Source organism: Suillus discolor (assembly GCF_016758755.1).
Source record: "Suillus discolor strain FC423 chromosome Unknown F5147scaffold_13, whole genome shotgun sequence".
In the NCBI taxonomy this organism is placed as follows: Eukaryota; Fungi; Basidiomycota; class Agaricomycetes; order Boletales; family Suillaceae; genus Suillus; species Suillus discolor.
This window is the reverse complement of record NW_024541260.1, coordinates 112,720-130,490: the sequence shown is the minus strand read 5'-3', so window position 1 is coordinate 130,490 and position 17,771 is coordinate 112,720. Positions and strand designations below refer to the sequence as shown.

At 48.9% G+C, this 17,771-nt stretch overlaps 5 protein-coding genes across 5 annotated transcripts; 2 read left to right on the top strand and 3 right to left on the bottom strand.

Moving 5' to 3' along the window:
• Positions 1-31: 31 nt before the first annotated feature.
• F5147DRAFT_59059 (uncharacterized protein) lies at positions 32-724 on the top strand. The gene is made up of 2 exons (XM_041432184.1): positions 32-538; positions 585-724. The coding sequence occupies exon 1, from the start codon at positions 74-76 to the stop codon at positions 518-520; it is 447 nt and encodes a 148-aa protein (XP_041295561.1). The 5' UTR covers positions 32-73; the 3' UTR covers positions 521-538; positions 585-724.
• A 2,446-nt stretch (positions 725-3,170) lies between these two features.
• Positions 3,171-3,568, bottom strand: F5147DRAFT_682267 (uncharacterized protein). The gene has a single exon (XM_041436441.1). The coding sequence runs from the start codon at positions 3,482-3,484 to the stop codon at positions 3,212-3,214; it is 273 nt and encodes a 90-aa protein (XP_041295560.1). The 5' UTR covers positions 3,485-3,568; the 3' UTR covers positions 3,171-3,211.
• A 1,814-nt stretch (positions 3,569-5,382) lies between these two features.
• On the top strand, positions 5,383-7,122 carry F5147DRAFT_682261 (glycoside hydrolase family 18 protein). The gene is made up of 12 exons (XM_041436440.1): positions 5,383-5,686; positions 5,748-5,761; positions 5,817-6,060; positions 6,114-6,201; positions 6,257-6,280; positions 6,338-6,350; positions 6,407-6,476; positions 6,529-6,540; positions 6,602-6,611; positions 6,662-6,874; positions 6,927-6,949; positions 7,005-7,122. The coding sequence occupies exons 1-12, from the start codon at positions 5,507-5,509 to the stop codon at positions 7,062-7,064; spliced, it is 951 nt and encodes a 316-aa protein (XP_041295559.1). The 5' UTR covers positions 5,383-5,506; the 3' UTR covers positions 7,065-7,122.
• A 26-nt stretch (positions 7,123-7,148) lies between these two features.
• Positions 7,149-8,585, bottom strand: F5147DRAFT_682260 (uncharacterized protein). Its single transcript, XM_041436439.1, has 9 exons — positions 8,365-8,585; positions 8,274-8,310; positions 8,150-8,224; positions 7,994-8,087; positions 7,877-7,941; positions 7,792-7,820; positions 7,647-7,739; positions 7,465-7,598; positions 7,149-7,413 (listed from the first exon to the last, which is right to left on the bottom strand). The coding sequence occupies exons 1-9, from the start codon at positions 8,525-8,527 to the stop codon at positions 7,387-7,389; spliced, it is 717 nt and encodes a 238-aa protein (XP_041295558.1). The 5' UTR covers positions 8,528-8,585; the 3' UTR covers positions 7,149-7,386.
• Positions 8,586-10,813: 2,228 nt separating this feature from the next.
• F5147DRAFT_608417 (uncharacterized protein) lies at positions 10,814-16,744 on the bottom strand. Its single transcript, XM_041432383.1, has 8 exons — positions 15,579-16,744; positions 15,029-15,482; positions 13,107-14,973; positions 12,820-13,049; positions 12,384-12,766; positions 12,173-12,336; positions 11,874-12,120; positions 10,814-11,825 (listed from the first exon to the last, which is right to left on the bottom strand). The coding sequence occupies exons 1-8, from the start codon at positions 16,735-16,737 to the stop codon at positions 11,035-11,037; spliced, it is 5,295 nt and encodes a 1,764-aa protein (XP_041295557.1). The 5' UTR covers positions 16,738-16,744; the 3' UTR covers positions 10,814-11,034.
• Between the last annotated feature and the right edge of the window lie 1,027 nt (positions 16,745-17,771).

Genomic DNA, 17,771 nt, shown 5'->3' with positions numbered 1-17,771 from the left:
CGTGAGTTTGAGGCTGTCTTTGCTAAGCAGCGTGCTCTTAACGTTTACGTTTAACCACCATCCGAATAATACGATGCGCATCACCAGAGACAACTTGCTTCACGCTGCCAAATCCTTATGCACTGATTTCGCATCCAAGAAAGATCCTGACGCTCTCATGACGCATTTCTCTACGACACACCAATGCGTAGCATATGAACATGGTTTACCTATTCTTGCTCCATTTCTGGGACGTCACTTCGTCGGACGTGATGGAGTACGAGATTACTTCAAAACCATAGCCTCGACTTTGAGCTTTGAGAGAATGGAGTTTTCAGAGTATATCGTTGATCCAGAAGTCCAGAAAGTTTCGGTGAAGGGCCGAGCAAGATTCACCTGGTTGAGCTCAGAGCAGAGCTGGGACGAGATATTTACATATGTGCTGGACTTTGACGACGATTGCAAGGTCACAGATTATCATGTTTGGGCAGATACAGGTGCTGCATACCTTGCTAGCAAAGGTCAGCTGAGCACGGGTTAGGATTGCAAGTAACTTGAAGTAAGTGCTTTTGATTTTTGTAATCAGGTGCTGAGCGCTGATGCAGATGTTCAAAAGTTTCACATATCACATCTGACGTATGCGTCCACGGGATCTAACTAAGCGCCGTACGTGCATGCCGTGTGCATCCGATTGGCAAAACCTGGCTACACCTTTTCCGCCTTGTCTCACCTACCACTTCGTCGGAATCGAGATACAGTTCAAATTGCCACCTAGTACTACCATGATCCGGTCCCAAGTCTTATCGTTGCCCTTCTAAGCTCTCAGGCTTTTGCTTTGTTTCCGTTTTCGCATTCCTGAAATCTATTTAGTTGCAGAGCTACCAAAAAAAAACCCTTTTTTTAATGGGCGGAGCCACATGCGACGATCTTTCGATGCGTACTCGCTTTGTCGCTTTTTATAATCGTCCTGCTATATGTATGCAGGGGACCTATTGGCAGAGCGTCAAACGATGTCAATATTTTCAAAGCCTATCTGTGTTCCGAAATTATATGACAGTAAGCCACAAGTCCGAAGTTGTATCGTTTTGACCGAGGCACGGTGACCACTAGACGCTGATACAGTCACTACCAACTTCCACACGTGGAGTATGGAAGTGCTATTCTGAAACATGCATGATCCACTAACATAAAATTCAGGGCAAACCCGGTGTATGTCAAGGTCTCAAAACTAGAGGCGACCTAGGATGTCGCTTCTGACATCCCATAACGCTATCACATAACTTGATATCTTGTGGTCAACGGTGACATTTTCCGCGCAAGGCTCCTCTGTTACAATTCTCCTTCAAGAGGTCCCAGGAAATCCCGTCGTCTACTCCGACCTCGTAGCCTTGTCGCACTTACTGCATTCGTCACGAATTACTTCCGTATGCACACTCATTCAATTTTGGCATTCCAAATACGTCCTTCTGAGCGAAAATCTTCGTCAGCATCATCTCTCTTGCTTAATTATATGCAACCTCGGATGCCTAACAACGCGCAGGGAATTTTGTAATTCTGGTATGCATGTACCTGATGCCTTGGGAATCTGCATGCCCATCTTGCTCACTACTCTGACGACTTTCGATATCAATTAATCGGAAGTTCCCAAGACGGAGATCCTGCGTCTGACCGTCTTGAGAACCTTAGAAGCAACGGATTGATGCCGCTGATGACAATTTTGAGTCTTGTCGTGTGCCACCTTCTGTTAGCAGGGGGTCTAACTTTATGGCAAATCGTCCGGCGACATTCCATGCAGCATCGAACGACCATCCATTTTTTCCCTGATACTAGCAACCTCTTCTTTCGTAACAGGACTTTCAGCGTCTTCGCAGCCATCGGTGGCTTGTTGTCTGTGCCTCTTATGGACACGGCACTTTCAGCTCGTGTAGCACCTGCAGCTCCTCACCTTGCCATTTACAGCGATGAGTGAGTCTCCGGTGAGACCAGCCCTTCTGCAGTCAGAAATATCACAGTATGTATTCGTCAATGACTTCATTATCACGTATTCATTCTCTGGGATTCAGGGGTGTAACGTCTTGTGAGCCTTAGGGACAAACATGAGTGTTTCTAAGTCACAGTCTATAAGGGCGCGTCCGAGTACACGACGTATTCTGGGCTCTTTAAATATGAAAACGTCTTCGACGTGGTGGAAGATGAGTTGGTGATCGGAAGGCCAGCCACCAGTGAGGATCCGAGCAATGGCTATATGAACACCACCCTATTCGCTCAGTGTGTGCACATTGCCTATCAGCGAGAATGGGGTGCGCACAATGTCCCGCGTGCTATTCAGCGGGGGTGGCTTCCAGGTGCTGGCGTTATGGTGTGGGACTCGGAGGTGAGCTGAGTTAACTTTCCAGACGAATGATGCTAATCCGTCGTGTGATAAGTTTCCCGACGCCGCAGCATCCTGGATTCAAGCTACGTGGTCGCTCGCATTCCCATGATAACTTAATAAGTAGCGCCTGTGATTAGCAATTACTCACTCTCTCGCTGTCATTTATGTCATAATTAAAGTGAGATCTTGAGTTCGGTCTTCAGGGAATACCCCCCGTGTAATAATTATCTCAAAGTAACAGTCTATTATGTGTTCACTCCAGATGCGTGGAACACATACAAACTCAAACTTCAAGTCAGTACAAGCCAGGTATGTAAGTGTGAGACAAGTCCAACACAGATCAATGGCCGCTTCAGCGCAATATCACGGCAGCTGTTTTCCTTCTGGAACTTTTTTAAAAAGATGCAGAAATGAGTGAGATAGCGAGCTCGCTGCCTGACACGTAGTATTGCCGTTACATAATTGCCATTTGGGATGGTGGTACTGGGGCACGTGAATATTGGTTGGCGGTGCGCCCCGTCGGTTCTCCCAAAAGCGTACAATGTTTCAAGGACTCTCACGACAAGTGGGTGGGGTGGATGGTGGTGGGGGTGGGGGAGGGTTCTATCTGCAACAAACGTGCCGTTCTCTACAAATCCATCTGTGGGAAACTGGCTGTCATGCGGTTTCACAACCATGTATTGCAGGCCCCAGTGATCTTGTCTTCGCTTGCGAAATGACCGCTGACGATTTGAGAGCTGGCTGACCGCTGAAACCAAAGGCGTTCTCGAATGTAAAACACCAATCCATTACCGGTTTCAGTATGAGAACGAGGATAGACAACAGGACGACCTTGTGCTGGTAAACATTTTGATAGCCTCAGGTAACATGTGCGGACCAGGACATCAAGACTAAGAGTAGAGCTATCCATATATGGAAGATTGACATAGAGCGGCCGAGCGGCAGGCGCGCATGCTCACAGAAGAACAGAACAGAGAGCCTACGAGTAAGCAGTGTAAAATACAACAGCGTGCAAAAAAGAGACAAACCCCGCAGCTTAATGATCATTTGCAACACCAAGCATTGAGGAACGAATGTCGGGAGGTTCAAAGGTGGGCCATGCGGCTTGGGGAGAATTGGTATTACGGTCATAGAGAAGTGTACCAGTACTTGGGACCTTCAGGAAATGGGCAATGGGTTAGCCCCTGGGACAAATGTTGTAGGTGTAGCTTGAACATATGCATGCAAAGAGGAAATTTAGACCCGGCGGATCAGTCGGGAACTGGCGCGTCAGCGGCGCCACGGAGCGTGGAAACGTGTTGATGGCGGCATAGCTGAGAAGTGTGGGAGTAATACATATCGGCGATGCCATAACCAGACAACTTGTTCAAATCCTTATGCATCTATGCAATTAATTCGCATCCAAGGGGAATCCAGTCGCTCTCATGCATACTCATGATACATTTTACCAGTGCTTGGCATATGAACATGGTTTACCCGTTCTTTCCCATTTCTGGGTTGTCACCTTGCCGGACATTCTAAAACATTGCTTCGGCTTTGAGCTTTGAGTGGATCCGATGGAGTTTTCGGAATACGTCGTTCATAAATATCGGTGGAAGGCGGAGCAAAATTCATCTAGTTGAGTAGTGACAGAGCGGAGCTGGGACGAGATATTTACATGTGCGCTGGACTTTGACGACGATCGCAAGCTTACGGATTATCAAATTATCATACAGGCGCTGCACACACTGCCCGAAGGGGCCAGCTGGGCACGAGTTAGGATCGTTGTAGTAAGTGCCTTTGGTTTGTCTTATCAGGTGCTGATGTTTCAAAGCTTCACATGTCACTTCTGACGGTCCATGGGGTCCAGTTAAGCGTACGTGCATGTGGGACGGACTGTGTTGATTGGCTTGGCAGCCTAACCTACACCTTTTCGCCTTGTGTCGGCTTGTGTCACATACCCCTTTTTTCATAATCGAGATACAGCTCAAGTTGCCAGCTAGTACCATCTGGTGCAAAGTCTTATTATGCTCTCTAACCTCTCTCACACTCCCCTCCATTTCCACATTTCTAAAACTTGGCTTTGTTGCAGAACTGCTGAGAATTCAGAGAACAGAGTCACACGCAAAGATCCTTCGACGCGTGTCTCGCTGCTGGTATTTGTCCCTTTTTCAGGCTAATATCCTGCCATACACATGCAGGAGATCTCTCGGCAAAGCGGCGAACGATGTCAATATTTTTGACAGCCTGTCTGTATCTGCTGGTTGCGCTCCGAAATTTTTGTTGACAGTAAGCCAGAAGTTTGAAGTTCTATCGTTCTTACCGCGGCACAATGATCACTGGGCGCCGATACAGCTACTATCGAGGCGCACATGCAAGCATGGAAGTGCTACTCTGAAGCATCGGTGATCGCTAAAATAACATTCAGCGCATACTCGGTGTATATTCAAGGTCCCAACAATAGAGGGGGTGGTCTATGACACTTGTTCATCCCACAACGCCAAGTTAACCTACAGCTCCATAGCTCACACTCAAGCTTTCTTGCTCAATATCCTATTACAATCCTTCCACAAGAGGTTCCAGTTCCTCCCTTTACCCTGGAGCCTATCCCACAAATTGCTTTCGCCACAAATTGCTTCCGCATGCAAACTCGTTCAATTTTGACGTTCCAAATCCGTGCTTCTGAGCAATTATCTCTCTTGCTCAATAATATGCAATCTCGAATACCTCTGGAACACATGCGGCACATTTTTCCATTCTCGCACGTACCTGATGTTTTTCTGAATCCGCATGCTCACCATTCTTGCGACCTTTGGCATAGACCGCCCATATTCCCAATACGGAGATCCCGCGCCTGACCCATCCTTAGTCTTGGGAACCTTGCGGGCAAAGGGTGATGCTGCTGGTAATCATTTCGAGTCTTTCCATGTGCCACCCACCTCCCGCCAACAGCGGTCTCACTTTATCGACAAATCGTCTGGCGGTATTCCATGCAACATACAGCCACCCCCTGGTTTTCAGTTTGATGATAACACTTGCTTCTTTTATTAGTAGTACGGAATCTCTGGTGCATGTGCCATTGGAGGTTGCATCATGCTACACTAACCCCTAGAATGAGATCTCGGTGAAGGGTATAAATGCCTACCCGGTGCCTCAGTCTACCCCACTCTCATCATGGTGTCTTTCATGCTCTCGAGTCTTGGTGTCTTCGCAGCCATCGGCGGCGTGTTGTCTGCGCCTCTTATGGGCAAGGCACTTTCAGCTCGTGCAACACCTGCGGCCCCCCACTTCGTCATTTACAGTGATGAGTGGGTCTCCGGTGAGACCGGTCCTCCTGCTGTCAGCGAAATCACAGTATGTATTCATTAATGACTTCATTATCACGTAGTGATTATTTTTGTTATTTGGGATTCAGGGGTACAACGTCTTGTAAGTCTTGGTGACAAACATGAGTATTTCCGAGTCGCAGTCTAACTTTATTCAGTGCCCTCTCATTCTGGCTTACCTCCGGCCCAGTTGATCAAGCTGAAGAGTGGGTTGAGCTTGACAATGCCACACGAGCATCTTACGTGACAACATACCACGATGCCGGGATTTCTCTTATTGTATCCGCTTTTGGGTCCACGGATACGCCTACGACTTCTGGATATGATCCTACAACCGTAGCCAATGATCTCGCGGCCTTCGTGTTGGAATATGATCTTGATGGCGTTGATATCGACTACGAAGTGGGTTTCTCTTGACGTACATTAGTTCACGACTGATACTGGCTTTGCAACAGGATTTCGACGCCATGAATGCTGAAAATGGATCTGCAGAAGATTGGTTGACCACTTTCACCCAAGTCCTTCGTGAAACGCTTCCACTAGGTATGTTTACTAGTTCCATTATTGGTGACGAGGAGGTACTGACAGCATGCCGTAGGTCAATACATTTTAACCCACGCACGTGAGTCTGCCTCAAAATTCAGTTATTGGACCTGACTAAGTTTCTGCCTTCATCTAGCTGTTGCTCCATGGTATTTGAACTAATCGTATTTATGCGAGTCGTCCGAATTTATCTCCCTGTTCATAGGTTCTCTGATTCGTACACCAGTGGTGCTTATTTGACGGTCAACGCCAATGTTGGATCGTTAATTGACTGGGTAAGTGAGAAAACCACCGTAATTTTTCGTGAGCTCATTCGCCACCTTACAGTACAACGTTCAGGCAAGTATTTTTTGATGATGCGTAATTTCATGATGCCGACAGATTTTCCGGTTTGATACAGTTCTACAATCGTAAGCCACGCAGTCCTGTCTCTTTGCTAATTATTCACTAGCAATACTAGAGGGCACAACTGAGTACACAACGTGTACTGGCCTTATTACAGAATCGGCAGCGCCGTGGCCAAACACTTCAGTGTTCCAGATTGCAGCAGCAGGAGTATCTTTAGACAAGGTGGTGATCGGCAAGCCAGCCACCACTGCGGATGCGACCAATGGTTACATGAACACCACCGTACTCGCCCAGTGTGTGGAAATGGCCTATGAGCAAGGATGGGGTGCGTCTAATGTTCCACGTGCTATTCAGCAGGAGCTAACCATAGTTTCCAGATGCTGGTGTTATGGTGTGGGAGGTAAGCTCAGTTAACCTGTCAGACGAATGTCGCTAATCCGTTGTGTGATACCAAGTTCCCCGATGCCGCAGCATCCTGGATTGAAGCTGTGCGGGCGCTCGCATTCCCAGAATAAACAGCGCCTGAGACTCCTTAAATTTTATATTATAATTAATTGCTTTGCTGTTCCTCTGAATTTTGAACTCAGTCCTTTGGCAAATAAACCCAAAGTAACAGTCCAGGTATGTATTCCAGATGTATAGAGTATATGCAGCTACTACAAGTCAGGAATAAGGGATATGTAAGTTGTCAGGAATCTAAAGACCAACAGTTTTCAAAGTCCGAACGAGAGATCTGGTGAACCCACGATTTGAACTGAAATTAAAAGAGCGACATGGAAAATGAAGGGAATGTCAAAAGAGAGGAAAGAGGGAAAACATTTCTGGATCATTTATCCGTTATACTGTCAAATCAATATAAAATGTCTATAAATCGGTGAGTTGGTGAGTTCGGGGCAGAAAGTTGAACAGACTGACAATAGGTGAAACGTGGCTACCGGGATGGGCAGCATTATAGGCACCGATGTCGCCGACAAAGAATATTGTGTTGTCATGACTGTTATAAGCGATAGTCGTCTTTGCCTCGTGACCGTTGGGATTTACGTAGTGCACTTGAGACATGTCAATGATAAGTAGACTCGGACATAGAGATGGCCCACCATTCAGTTCATGACTTCTGCTATCGAATGTCCAAATAGCTGACTCGTCCGCATGATGCTGGCCCACAGGGACAGGTGGGGAGTGCGCAGGTGCTATGAACAATTTGTTATTAACATTCAATTCGTGACAGTCGTGCGGGCTCACTTTTGATGACTTTGCCAAAGCTGACGAATCTGTTAGAGCAAAATCAGTGTCTAGTATTCAGGTTTTTTTTTGGAAAAATATCAACGTTGAAGAGCCAGCGGCGAGGACGGCGTTGCTCGTTGTCCCGATATAAGAAGTCCCATGGGCGTCCTGCCAAAAGCTTCGTGAATTTTAGAAAACAAAAGAACGGGGAGGACCGTACGATGGCCTGTATGTCGATAAGCCCATGTTGAGATCGAGAAGAGGTGAACGAGACGTGCAGGTCCGCGCTTGAGGCACCAAAGTTTACGCCATTTCTAGTCACAAGCTCAGCACAATTTTCAATAGAAGGAACACCCAGGTCGGCGGGGGTTCTTACATTCCTGAGGCCCGGTCAGATAGGTGTCCTAACCGTTTGCCATCGTGGCCCTTAACCAAGATTCGACCAGTAAATCTGAAAGGGTTGAGACAAACTTCCAGTGAAATTTTTTCAACGGACTCACGTCTTATGCGGAGCGGACGACGGGGACGAGTTCTCTGCTGCACCGACATATTAGTTTGTGCAAGTGTTTTGAGATATTGGTTCAGAAGTACCAGCTACTGTCGGCGTCCTTGCATAGCCAGGCAGAGCGCGACCAAACTTGGGAGGCAAAGGTGGCAGGCCACGAGCTAGTCGCTGTGCATTCGTGATTGCTGCAGCGGAACTACAGACGGAGAAAAGCAATGCAATGACACAGCTCAGCACAAAAACCCGCATGATGGAAGGTCAAGACGATACCAGCTGTTGTGAATTTTTGAACCTACCTTTAATATATGATGGAGTTTAAACTTCCAGGGTTTCCACGACCCCTTGCCGGTCAAAAAATGACAGAAGGGCCTGAGGTACAGATTGATCGAGATTGCTCCGTCGATTGACAAGTCGACTTCTCTATGTTTCAACTGCCAGACCATTGATACACGGTAAGACCGGACCGACGAAGACCGACGAGCGGCTATATTCGAAGTGGCCTCATCGCGACTCGGAACTGGGCATGTCTGCAGGTGCTTCAGCTGGGCCGTAAGTACGGTACCTCAGGAGACAGGCTGCAGGTGCAGTGCTTCAGCTTTAAGTAGACCGGATCAGTCGCAGTGGCACACAAAGCTTGAAGTTGGTACTATGCCAAGTGCAAATCACGTTCGGGAATGCGGGTCATGACTCATGATTGATACATGATGACGCTATTAAGTGTTGAAATTATATTTGATGAGTGCTGGCAGGAGTGACTCTGTGAATTTTGATGTTGTTGTCTCGAGGCTCCAACCAATTTCAATTTCTCGCAAATCGAACCTACCAACAGGAATGTCCGGGTTAGACCGGTTCAAACCTATTCTCACCTGACCAGACCTTTGGGAGGGTGATAGCCATTCTCTCTAATGGTTCGAAGATATAGAAGTTGTGCCAGCAATGCAGCTCGCTTCTCGGCATATTATCATGATGTGGCTGCTGTCATAGTTTTTGATTGGTCCTTGAAGTACTTAGATACCTAAGCCAGATAAAATGATCAGCATGCAAAGTTAAATCAAAGTGACACACTACATTCCATGCTAAATGTATCGTAGCGCCGCTGACGCGCCAGTTCCCGACTCCACCGGCTCTTTCCATTTCCTGTTTTCCCGTCGTTCGAAGTTGCTGAATTTGCCCTTGCTTGCCTGCATGGTCGAGTTCGCTATGCCGGAACCATTTTTAACGTAGATGGTTTTTTGTATACCCAAGTTTTATTCTACTGCTGCTCGGTCTCTCAGTTTCCCGCGGGAGGACTGACGTTCCCACGCATGATTTGGTAGAGAACGGCACGTTTGTTGCAGCCTCCACTACCGTGGGAGTCGGGAACCGCAGAGGACTGAAAGTAAACCCGTGTATGCCGGACTTTGAAAAACAATTTCCAAATTACCCAATAAAATATCCTACAAGACCATACGTAAGTCATTGGTCATGCGTATGGTGGATGATATCATATATCAGTATCTAGAGGTGGAAGTAATCGACGAAGAAGAATCTGCACTCGTTGTTGCAGCTGCTGTACTGGTGAGACTCGAAAAGAATATATCCATAGACGTCAACCACAACCACTCAGCTCCTTCCAAATCCACGAATGAGTACCCCGTGGTATTATCTGTAAACCAAAAACGATTGAGTCATCATCAAGACCATGGGCTTTGACGTGGAAACATGCACCTTCATGCCCACGTCCAGCTTCGCGAAATTCTACAATACATCACATTAGTCTGCGACATATTTTCGCGCTCATCCCGACAACAGTTAGTCTAGATCAGCACCGTCGGAAAGCGGACGGAGGACGGGACCAATGGTATTCTAGTCGAATTCACGCCAAGTGAGTTATGAACTACTTGTGACAGGGGAAGGTGAAGGCCAGTGCTGACGCTGAGTAGGAAATTCGGCTGGGTTGTTGAGGGCTTTGCACGTTCAGTCAAATATATGGCTAGATAAGTGGAACGTACATACTTAATAACCTTGAGGGCAAATTTCATTGGCCCTCGGAGTGAGTGACATGATAAAAGGATCAGGCCGCGAGACGGCGATGGGCGTGCAACTGTGACTATCTGCAATCCCAGGGTGTGGTTGTCACATTCTAGTTCGGTCGGGACCATATGTATTGCCAGCGCTGTAATAGTGTAATTCAGTAGTAAAACAATTTCAATGAAGTGTAGTACAGAGCCTGAGAGATCGGAAAGGACCGAAATCAAAGGTTGCTCACCTCCCCGAAAGTGTCTCTTTATATGCCAGGAGTCGACTATCGTCGTTCTGGACTTTCATGCCAATATATTGCAATGCAAAGAGCCCTGACATCGTTGCCATCCAAACAAGATGGTACTACAAGGTCAGTGTTGCCACGAACTTGAAGTTGGTATCCATTGAACGGCGCTGGACGACGGAGCGGCCCGAACCTGGACAGATACCGGCGCCGCACGGTGAGATTATGTCAGCGGATATCAAGAAGGTCGGTCTAAGCAAGGGAGCGCTTTGTTTTTGCTCACGGGACACTGAACTTGAGGTGGTTGGTTATTAGATATTGCACCAGGCTATAAGTGCTAAAAGTAGAGTATATATTAAGATACGTCTTAATGAACAGTATAGTAGTGATCAGTAATAAATGGGTAAAAGCACTAAGGACTTTAGTGGTACAGTGTCCATGACGGTATCTGAATCATGCTATGATCGGATGATTGGTGCAGGCGAGGATGACAGTAGATGAGAGAGAAGAGTCACTGAACAGTGCAGCCTGATGGTTTCTCCGCTGCCCGTTTTTTGTGACGGTCAGGTTCGTTGGGCACTGTGCCCGGAATGTGGCGTAATGAACTGTCCATACGATCATTGAGAGTGGCGGTCGTAGCATGGGCATAAAATGGTTTCTTGTCGGGAACTGGTGGACCAGGTTGTGGAATTGTATCTGTATCAGGCTCAACTATTGAAAAGAAGGATTTACCGCCCGGTTCTTGACGGCTGGACTGGCTGTCAGCCTTCTTCATGCTACCGACATTGGGGGCAGTACCATTACTTGACAATGAAGGAGGTCGTTCTTTCGAGATCATATTCGGTGAGAGCTTAGAGGGTTTTCGCTTGGGAGTGACATCATCGTGAGACAGAGGCTGAGGCATCGATGACGGCGATGCCAAAGGGGAAGACCTATTCTCTGCTGCTAGGGAAGAACGAGAACGTTTGAAGGGATTTATAAGCTTGTAGACGTTGGGAGGAGTGGGTGATAGTAATTGTGATGACGGCGTGATGTCCGTGCTTGGTCGAGGAGAAGGTGTAGCGAAGGAGACTTCAGAAGGAATAATCGTCGATGGATGAGGATGTAGCCCATTCAATCCATCGAACGGGATACCAGCAGGGCTTCCTTGCTCGGCGTACTGTGCGTAAAGTAACAGTTGAGAGCGAAGGTCGCATGTGGGAGGAGCTTCAGGAGCACATTTCGAGTGAGTGATGAGATTACACTTGTCGCAAATGACGGCGCTTCTTTTGATACTTCCCATACACACTCTACAGACCATGGCTACAAATGCGATCAGCGAGACTAACCGGCCGCAAATTTCGGGCTCACGTTTCCCAAAGGTGGTCTTGATAAAGGAATGATCCCTAGCGGTGAATGGGGTATTCTCCGGAAGCGAAATTGGCGAAGACGGTCCACTGGATAATCTGCGCCTTGGGGACTTTGATGGCTCCTCTTGAACCGAGGAAGGTGATTCGATTCTGTTGATATCCATAGATGCAAGGTGCGTAATGTCAGTCTTTTGTAGATCAGTGCTAACACGCCGGAGAAAGGGTATGCTATCCTGAAGACGAAGCTCCTAAATGAAATCGATTGGTAACACTTCGCATACTATCCAGAAACCCACGAACCTTGAGGGCATCCCAATTTTTCTTCAGCCAGGGGTGCTCGCACAATAGCTCAGCATCAGGTCGCATCGAGGGTTCCTTCTGGAAGCATTGCTGAAGGAAGTCTTTCAACGGCTCGGAGCATTCTTCAGGGATTGGCATCTCGTCCTCGACAATGCGGAACATGACTGCATTTACATCAGTCATGCATCCGGAACAATTACCATGATCATACCTGTCATTGTGTTGGTGATATCCCCAAATGGCGGACGTCCAGTAAGAAGTTCGACAACTGTGCATCCCAACGACCAAATGTCAGCCTTCGTTGAAGCCCCTTTGAGCTCGATGACCTCTGGGGCCATCCAGTTCGGAGTACCAGCAACGTCCTTCTCTCGTTCTATAGCTTTCAGGTTCAGGGAAACGCCGAAATCCGAGAGCTTGATATTCCCCGTCTTTGTAGTGAGGATGTTGGCGGCTTTCAAATCGCAGTGGACAACATCGCAACGATGCAAGTAATGCAAGCCCTCGAGAATCTTGACAACGTAGCCTGCCACAAGATGCTCATTCAACTTGCCGAAAGCTTTGAGCATCTGGCCCAATGAGCCGCTTTCAGCATATCTATATTGAACTCATTACAAGAAACATCCAACAAGATAATGGACTGTACTCACTCAAGAACGATGTTGAGGTACTGTTCATCTCGAGCCATCCCTTCGTACTTCACAATACTTGGATGTGATAGTCTTTTCATCAAGTCCACCTCCCTCATGAGCTGGGCAACTTCGTCCTCTTTCAAACCTTCTAATCGGATTCGTTTAACTGCCACCATTTGTCCGGTTGTCAGATTCAGAGCCCGATACACTGTGCCGAACTGCCCGCGGCCGATGCAATTTCCGAGTTGCTTATAAAGGTAAAGTCAAAAACCTGGGCGCTGGCTTGCATAAATAGGAGAACTCACGAAATGAGTCGCAGGTTTCCCTTCTTCCTTGATTATTACGGTCTGTCGTACGGCGCTTCCGTCGCCGGAGTCCCTTGATAGTAAGTCGCTCGCACTGGTATTTCCAGAGGCCACCCCTAGATTGACCATGCTTTCATATCGAGACCTCCGCGCTCTGCCCAACTCATCAAGCGAAGTTGGACGACTGCATCTTCGAGCTCGATTATCTTCAACATCACTCTGGAAGCGACCACGCACACGGGGAGCATCCTGGTTATTCGTGACATTGCCCTTGGCAGTAGAATCGGGAGATGGCGTGGCACGAGCAGCATGTTCCCCTGACACGGCACGCGGGAAGGGGACAATGCGAGGATCGTCATCCTTTGGAGTCCCAGGGTCGTCGGCGCTATTACGAGGATAGTAGACCCCATTTCTGCGAACACCATTCCGTGTACTCTGACGACGCAGAATGACTTTGGAGCCTGGTGAATTGTCTGAGCTGGTATCCAAACGAAGCACTGAATTCCTCGGCATTAGGACCTCCGCGCTATGGGTTGACCGATGAGATGGCCTTCGAACTCTGGACTCTGTGCTGTCGTTGTGACGTGATGATCCAACAATGGAAGGCTTTCTGGTCGGGGATACAGATAGAGGGCTGGAACCAAGGGGCGCATCTACACTGTTCGACGATGTTGCAATTGGAACTGCTTGAGATGGACTTGGAGCTTGTGCCTTGAAAGCGTCCAGAAAGTCGTCGGGCCATTTGCCTTTACCGAGTCGCACACGGTTCTGCGCGTCCGTTTCCTGCTCCCGCGAGGGTCCCTTAGACTGTAGACTCTCCTTCTGATGGTGATTAGAGCTCGACCCACAGGCACTGTTCTCCTCTTCCTCTGCGAGGCTAACCAGATCAAGTACACCTGGCTCGCTCGGGCGTCGCTCTCTCGACCGAGGTGTAGGCTCTCCACTACCCCGTCTCCTGTTCATCTCTTCTGCCATGAGTGCTGCCACCGAGCTAGCCTCCGTTCGAGTAAACGAAGGCGCCTCAGAGCAAGAGGTCGCTTCAGTTGTGAAAGTCCTGATGGTGCCAAACTTGTTTTGGGTGCTGCTGCTTACCCGCCTGATGTCAAAGATGCTGGAGAGGGCAGTGTTATCAGTGAGATTGCTGGAGGTTCTTGACTGTCGTGGGGGATAGTCTGCATCACAGCCCGCTGTCGACAGATTGGACACCTGCGAAGTCGGTGATTGAGGGAAGGGAATGTCGAGTGGCTGAAGGCTGGAGAGAGGGCTAACGCTACTGTCAACTGGAAGTCCAGTTCGAGAGTGCGCACGAAGGGAAGATATAGGGGTTGGACATGGACTCGTAAGAGGGGGAACCTGGTGGATTTCATGATTGTTGTTACTGGCTGGTGTCATGCTTCTGTCAATGATGGGGACTCTCTTAGCTGTGCCAGCAGATGTTCCCGATTGCGGACTATCAGGTCGCACTGGGAGGAGTGATCGTTCATGTGGACTCTGCATTCTACGAACTGGAGAGGTTGGTCGTGGTAGCAGATTCGGTGTGGAAGAAGCGGCGCAAGAAATCGCCGAGGAGTAAGGGTCGTTGCTTGAAGCTACGATGGCACCTTTCTTGCCTTGACCCGCGATGACTTTGGCACGACCGACTCCAGGGTCTTCAAAAAGCTTCATCAACGAAATGATGGTACATGCGACACGGCAAAGGGTCTCTGGGGTCGCCTGGATAAGGTCGTCACGATAGAAAATGTCGTCGGAAGGGACACCGTGTTGCGAGCATGCGGCAATGAACCTGGTGATGTTGCTGGTTTGCTTAAGACCATCTTCACGGTGGTCGATGCGAGTTATGGCCCCAGAATAATGCTTGTTTATCAGCCTGAAAAGATGCAACATTAAACAGCACACCAGTCGGAGTAACTGTCAAGGCTTACTGGCAGAGAACAACGCCATCTCGAAGGGCCTCGCAGAAGAGCTTCCTTTCTCTTTCCTCCCCAGCTGAGCTAAGCACCATGGAGCCAACACCCCCAGCAACCTGGCTAGAACTGGCACTGGCACAGCCACTCTTCCCCCAAACGCGTTCAAGCCTGATTAAGGGCTGCATGCGCACCTCTACTTCCGCCCACTCCTTCTGTGCATCACTACGTGCAAGATGCGCTGGTGCTTTCCGTAATTCTTTGCAAAGAAGCGAAGTTGCAGCACGTATAACCTCACGCTGCTCTGGAGTGGAAGGAGAGACAAGGGAAGCAGTTGAGATATTAAAGCGATTCTGGGCGCATGCAGGCGTGCGCTGAGAAGGTGATGTAGCACGTGGACGCACGGTAGACTGAGGGGAGCATGCTCTAGGCACAGGGGAGGCCATGGGTCGGCGATGCACGTCGATGGAGCCTCTTCGAGAGGTTTCGCCAGATGCTTTTCGCGGCACTTCTGCAGATGGTCTTTGGGAGGTATCAAAAGAAGGTCTCTGTGGGGTATCAACAGAACTTCTCCGTGGCGCATCAACTGAGGGTCTCCTTGGTGCATCCACAGAAGGCATACGGGCTGAAGTTGATACCGTTGGTGGACTGGAGGAATTCAAAGAAAGATGTGATGTAGATGTAGATGCAGAAGTAAACCCCTGATAGGATGCGGGAGCCACGGCTTGTTTAAGAGGTGTCCTTGCGCGTGCAGGACTCACAGCACGATTGGGAGTGTGACAGGAAGGTGGACTGCTGTGGAGAGGCAGGTGAGTGGCACTCGTAGCCACAGGCGTTCTGGACAGGTCGCCAAACCGCGCTCGGGAGCCAGGCAGGGTTCCCGGCGGGCTCGACGAATCATGGCTCCGCCTAGGTGTGTCAGCCGACGAACGTCCCCTGAGTGTAGAGAGTACTGGAGATGGACGAGATTTACCTGCCCGAGGGGAGGCCGCACCAGAGCGGTCAGGCATTACAGCGCCACTGCGGTGGTCATGCCGCGTTGCTAATGGCTGAGGACCGCTAATTTCCTTGAACTTAATGGGCTGAACGCTGGCGCGCCGCGTGCGATCGCGTGCAGGTGTGATAGGGCCTGTATTTGATAATGGCGCCATTGCTGCAGGTTGCGACGGACCCGACGGCAAATTTTGGGATGAGAGATGGAGAACAGGTGAAGACACGGATGCCTGCCACAGGGATGGGGTAGCAAAACTCGTGAATCCAGGCTGGCGTGACTTGGTGACTACATCCGCGTTATTACCACTGGCAGCAGGCGCTCCAATCGCATTGACGTGACTTGCGTCAAGGGGGATCGATGTCGATGTCGACACCCGTGCAGTTCTGCGCAGTCCCACCCTTGATTCCAACCGTCTCAGCATGCCGGACAGGATCTTATCCTTCTCCTGCCCTTTCACAGCAACGTGGCTTTCAGGCTCTTTCTCCTTGCCTTTACCCTTGACGGAGACGGCTGCGAAGTCATCAACAGGTGGCAGGACTTTTGCTCTGGAACGTGTTGCGGTCTTCAAACTTTGCTCCAATGACGATCGGAGTCGCTTAAAAGTCATGGACCTTGTCTCAGGGACCTCTTGAGCAGAGGCATATGACGAGGAAGAGGAAGGCTCTGGAGTACGGGACAATGCTTTCGGTGGCGAGTCGCGCGTCGGGCTACCAAGCTGAGGAGAGGCCATCATGTGGAAGGGGCTGGGTATCTGTGTCTTTGGATCGCTCGAGAGGGCGATTGCTGCCATGTGTAAGCCTCATGTAATGCCGAGATCTCGAGGAAACTGTCTGACTAACGCAGCACGATAGTACTAGTATTACTACTACTAGTAGGTAAGTGACCCTGCAATTCCAAAGTCAGTACTTGTCATGAGCGGTGCGGACACTTGTTACGAAAGTATAAATTCACATACTTGACAAAGCGGCAAGGAGCCCACGAACAAGTTGATGGTGAACCCGCCAAGAAGTTAATCTGACAGTACACACTGCAAATTCTGTCAGTTTAACGTGGCCCAAGCATAGCAGGTACATTACTTGCACGGATGGCTTGTCACCCTGATGGTCCAGACGAAAAAGGCGGCGACTGAAAAGGATGGAGTAAAGTATAGTAGTAGATTCGAAAGAACAAAGATATTCCTTCCGAGTGTCGCTAGTAATAGATCGATCGAGATCTCCGGCGGGAGAAGCAGCAGTCCGGGAATAGGAACGCGTTCAATGATAAGTAGTCGTAAAATGAAATCATGCAAGCGTCGGAAGCAAGAGACAGACAGGCTATATAGTACTAGCTCACATAGCAGCTATTACGACTCAAGAGTACTTATCCTAAGCAAGAGACACGTACACGTCAAATTTGTACTAGTAGTCTCTGACAACCCACCGGCTTGTTCCTCAGTCACCCGGAAGGTTATTCGGGTCACAGACACCTTATCGATGACATTGATAGTATTAGTTATGCTGCAGTTCTTACGGTACCACAGCTGACCTATGTTGGCTGAGCTCCGAGTCCTGATGACCAATGATGATCTTGCTAGGTATTGGAGCAGTGATCGCTACAATTGGACTTGCCTAATCCCGGATGACCATATGGTTTAGAAACATTAGATTAGGTTATTGCTTCGCAAAGCGGGACACGCACCCGTATTAATGTGTCCCAGACCCGCGCCAGACAGACCATTCTGGAGAGACCGACCCATGAAGCTTGAAGCTTGAGAAAGGGACTCGTATC

Excerpts from the sequence above, each read along its gene's own strand:
- F5147DRAFT_59059 (XM_041432184.1), top strand. The coding sequence starts at position 74 with ATGCGCATCACCAGAGACAACTTGCTTCACGCTGCCAAATCCTTATGC.
- F5147DRAFT_682267 (XM_041436441.1), bottom strand. The coding sequence starts at position 3,484 with ATGACCGTAATACCAATTCTCCCCAAGCCGCATGGCCCACCTTTGAAC.
- F5147DRAFT_682261 (XM_041436440.1), top strand. The coding sequence starts at position 5,507 with ATGGTGTCTTTCATGCTCTCGAGTCTTGGTGTCTTCGCAGCCATCGGC. Across the intron at positions 6,061-6,113 it reads GCGTTGATATCGACTACGAA|GATTTCGACGCCATGAATGC; the intron begins GTGGGTTTCTCT and ends GCTTTGCAACAG. Across the intron at positions 6,950-7,004 it reads CTGGTGTTATGGTGTGGGAG|TTCCCCGATGCCGCAGCATC; the intron begins GTAAGCTCAGTT and ends TGTGATACCAAG.
- F5147DRAFT_682260 (XM_041436439.1), bottom strand. The coding sequence starts at position 8,527 with ATGCGGGTTTTTGTGCTGAGCTGTGTCATTGCATTGCTTTTCTCCGTC. Across the intron at positions 8,088-8,149 it reads TCTGACCGGGCCTCAGGAAT|AAATGGCGTAAACTTTGGTG; the intron begins GTAAGAACCCCC and ends GCTTGTGACTAG. Across the intron at positions 7,740-7,791 it reads CTTTGGCAAAGTCATCAAAA|CACCTGCGCACTCCCCACCT; the intron begins GTGAGCCCGCAC and ends AATTGTTCATAG.
- F5147DRAFT_608417 (XM_041432383.1), bottom strand. The coding sequence starts at position 16,737 with ATGATGGCCTCTCCTCAGCTTGGTAGCCCGACGCGCGACTCGCCACCG. Across the intron at positions 14,974-15,028 it reads GATGGCGTTGTTCTCTGCCA|GCTGATAAACAAGCATTATT; the intron begins GTAAGCCTTGAC and ends GCATCTTTTCAG. Across the intron at positions 12,121-12,172 it reads AAAATTGGGATGCCCTCAAG|GAGCTTCGTCTTCAGGATAG; the intron begins GTTCGTGGGTTT and ends GATTTCATTTAG.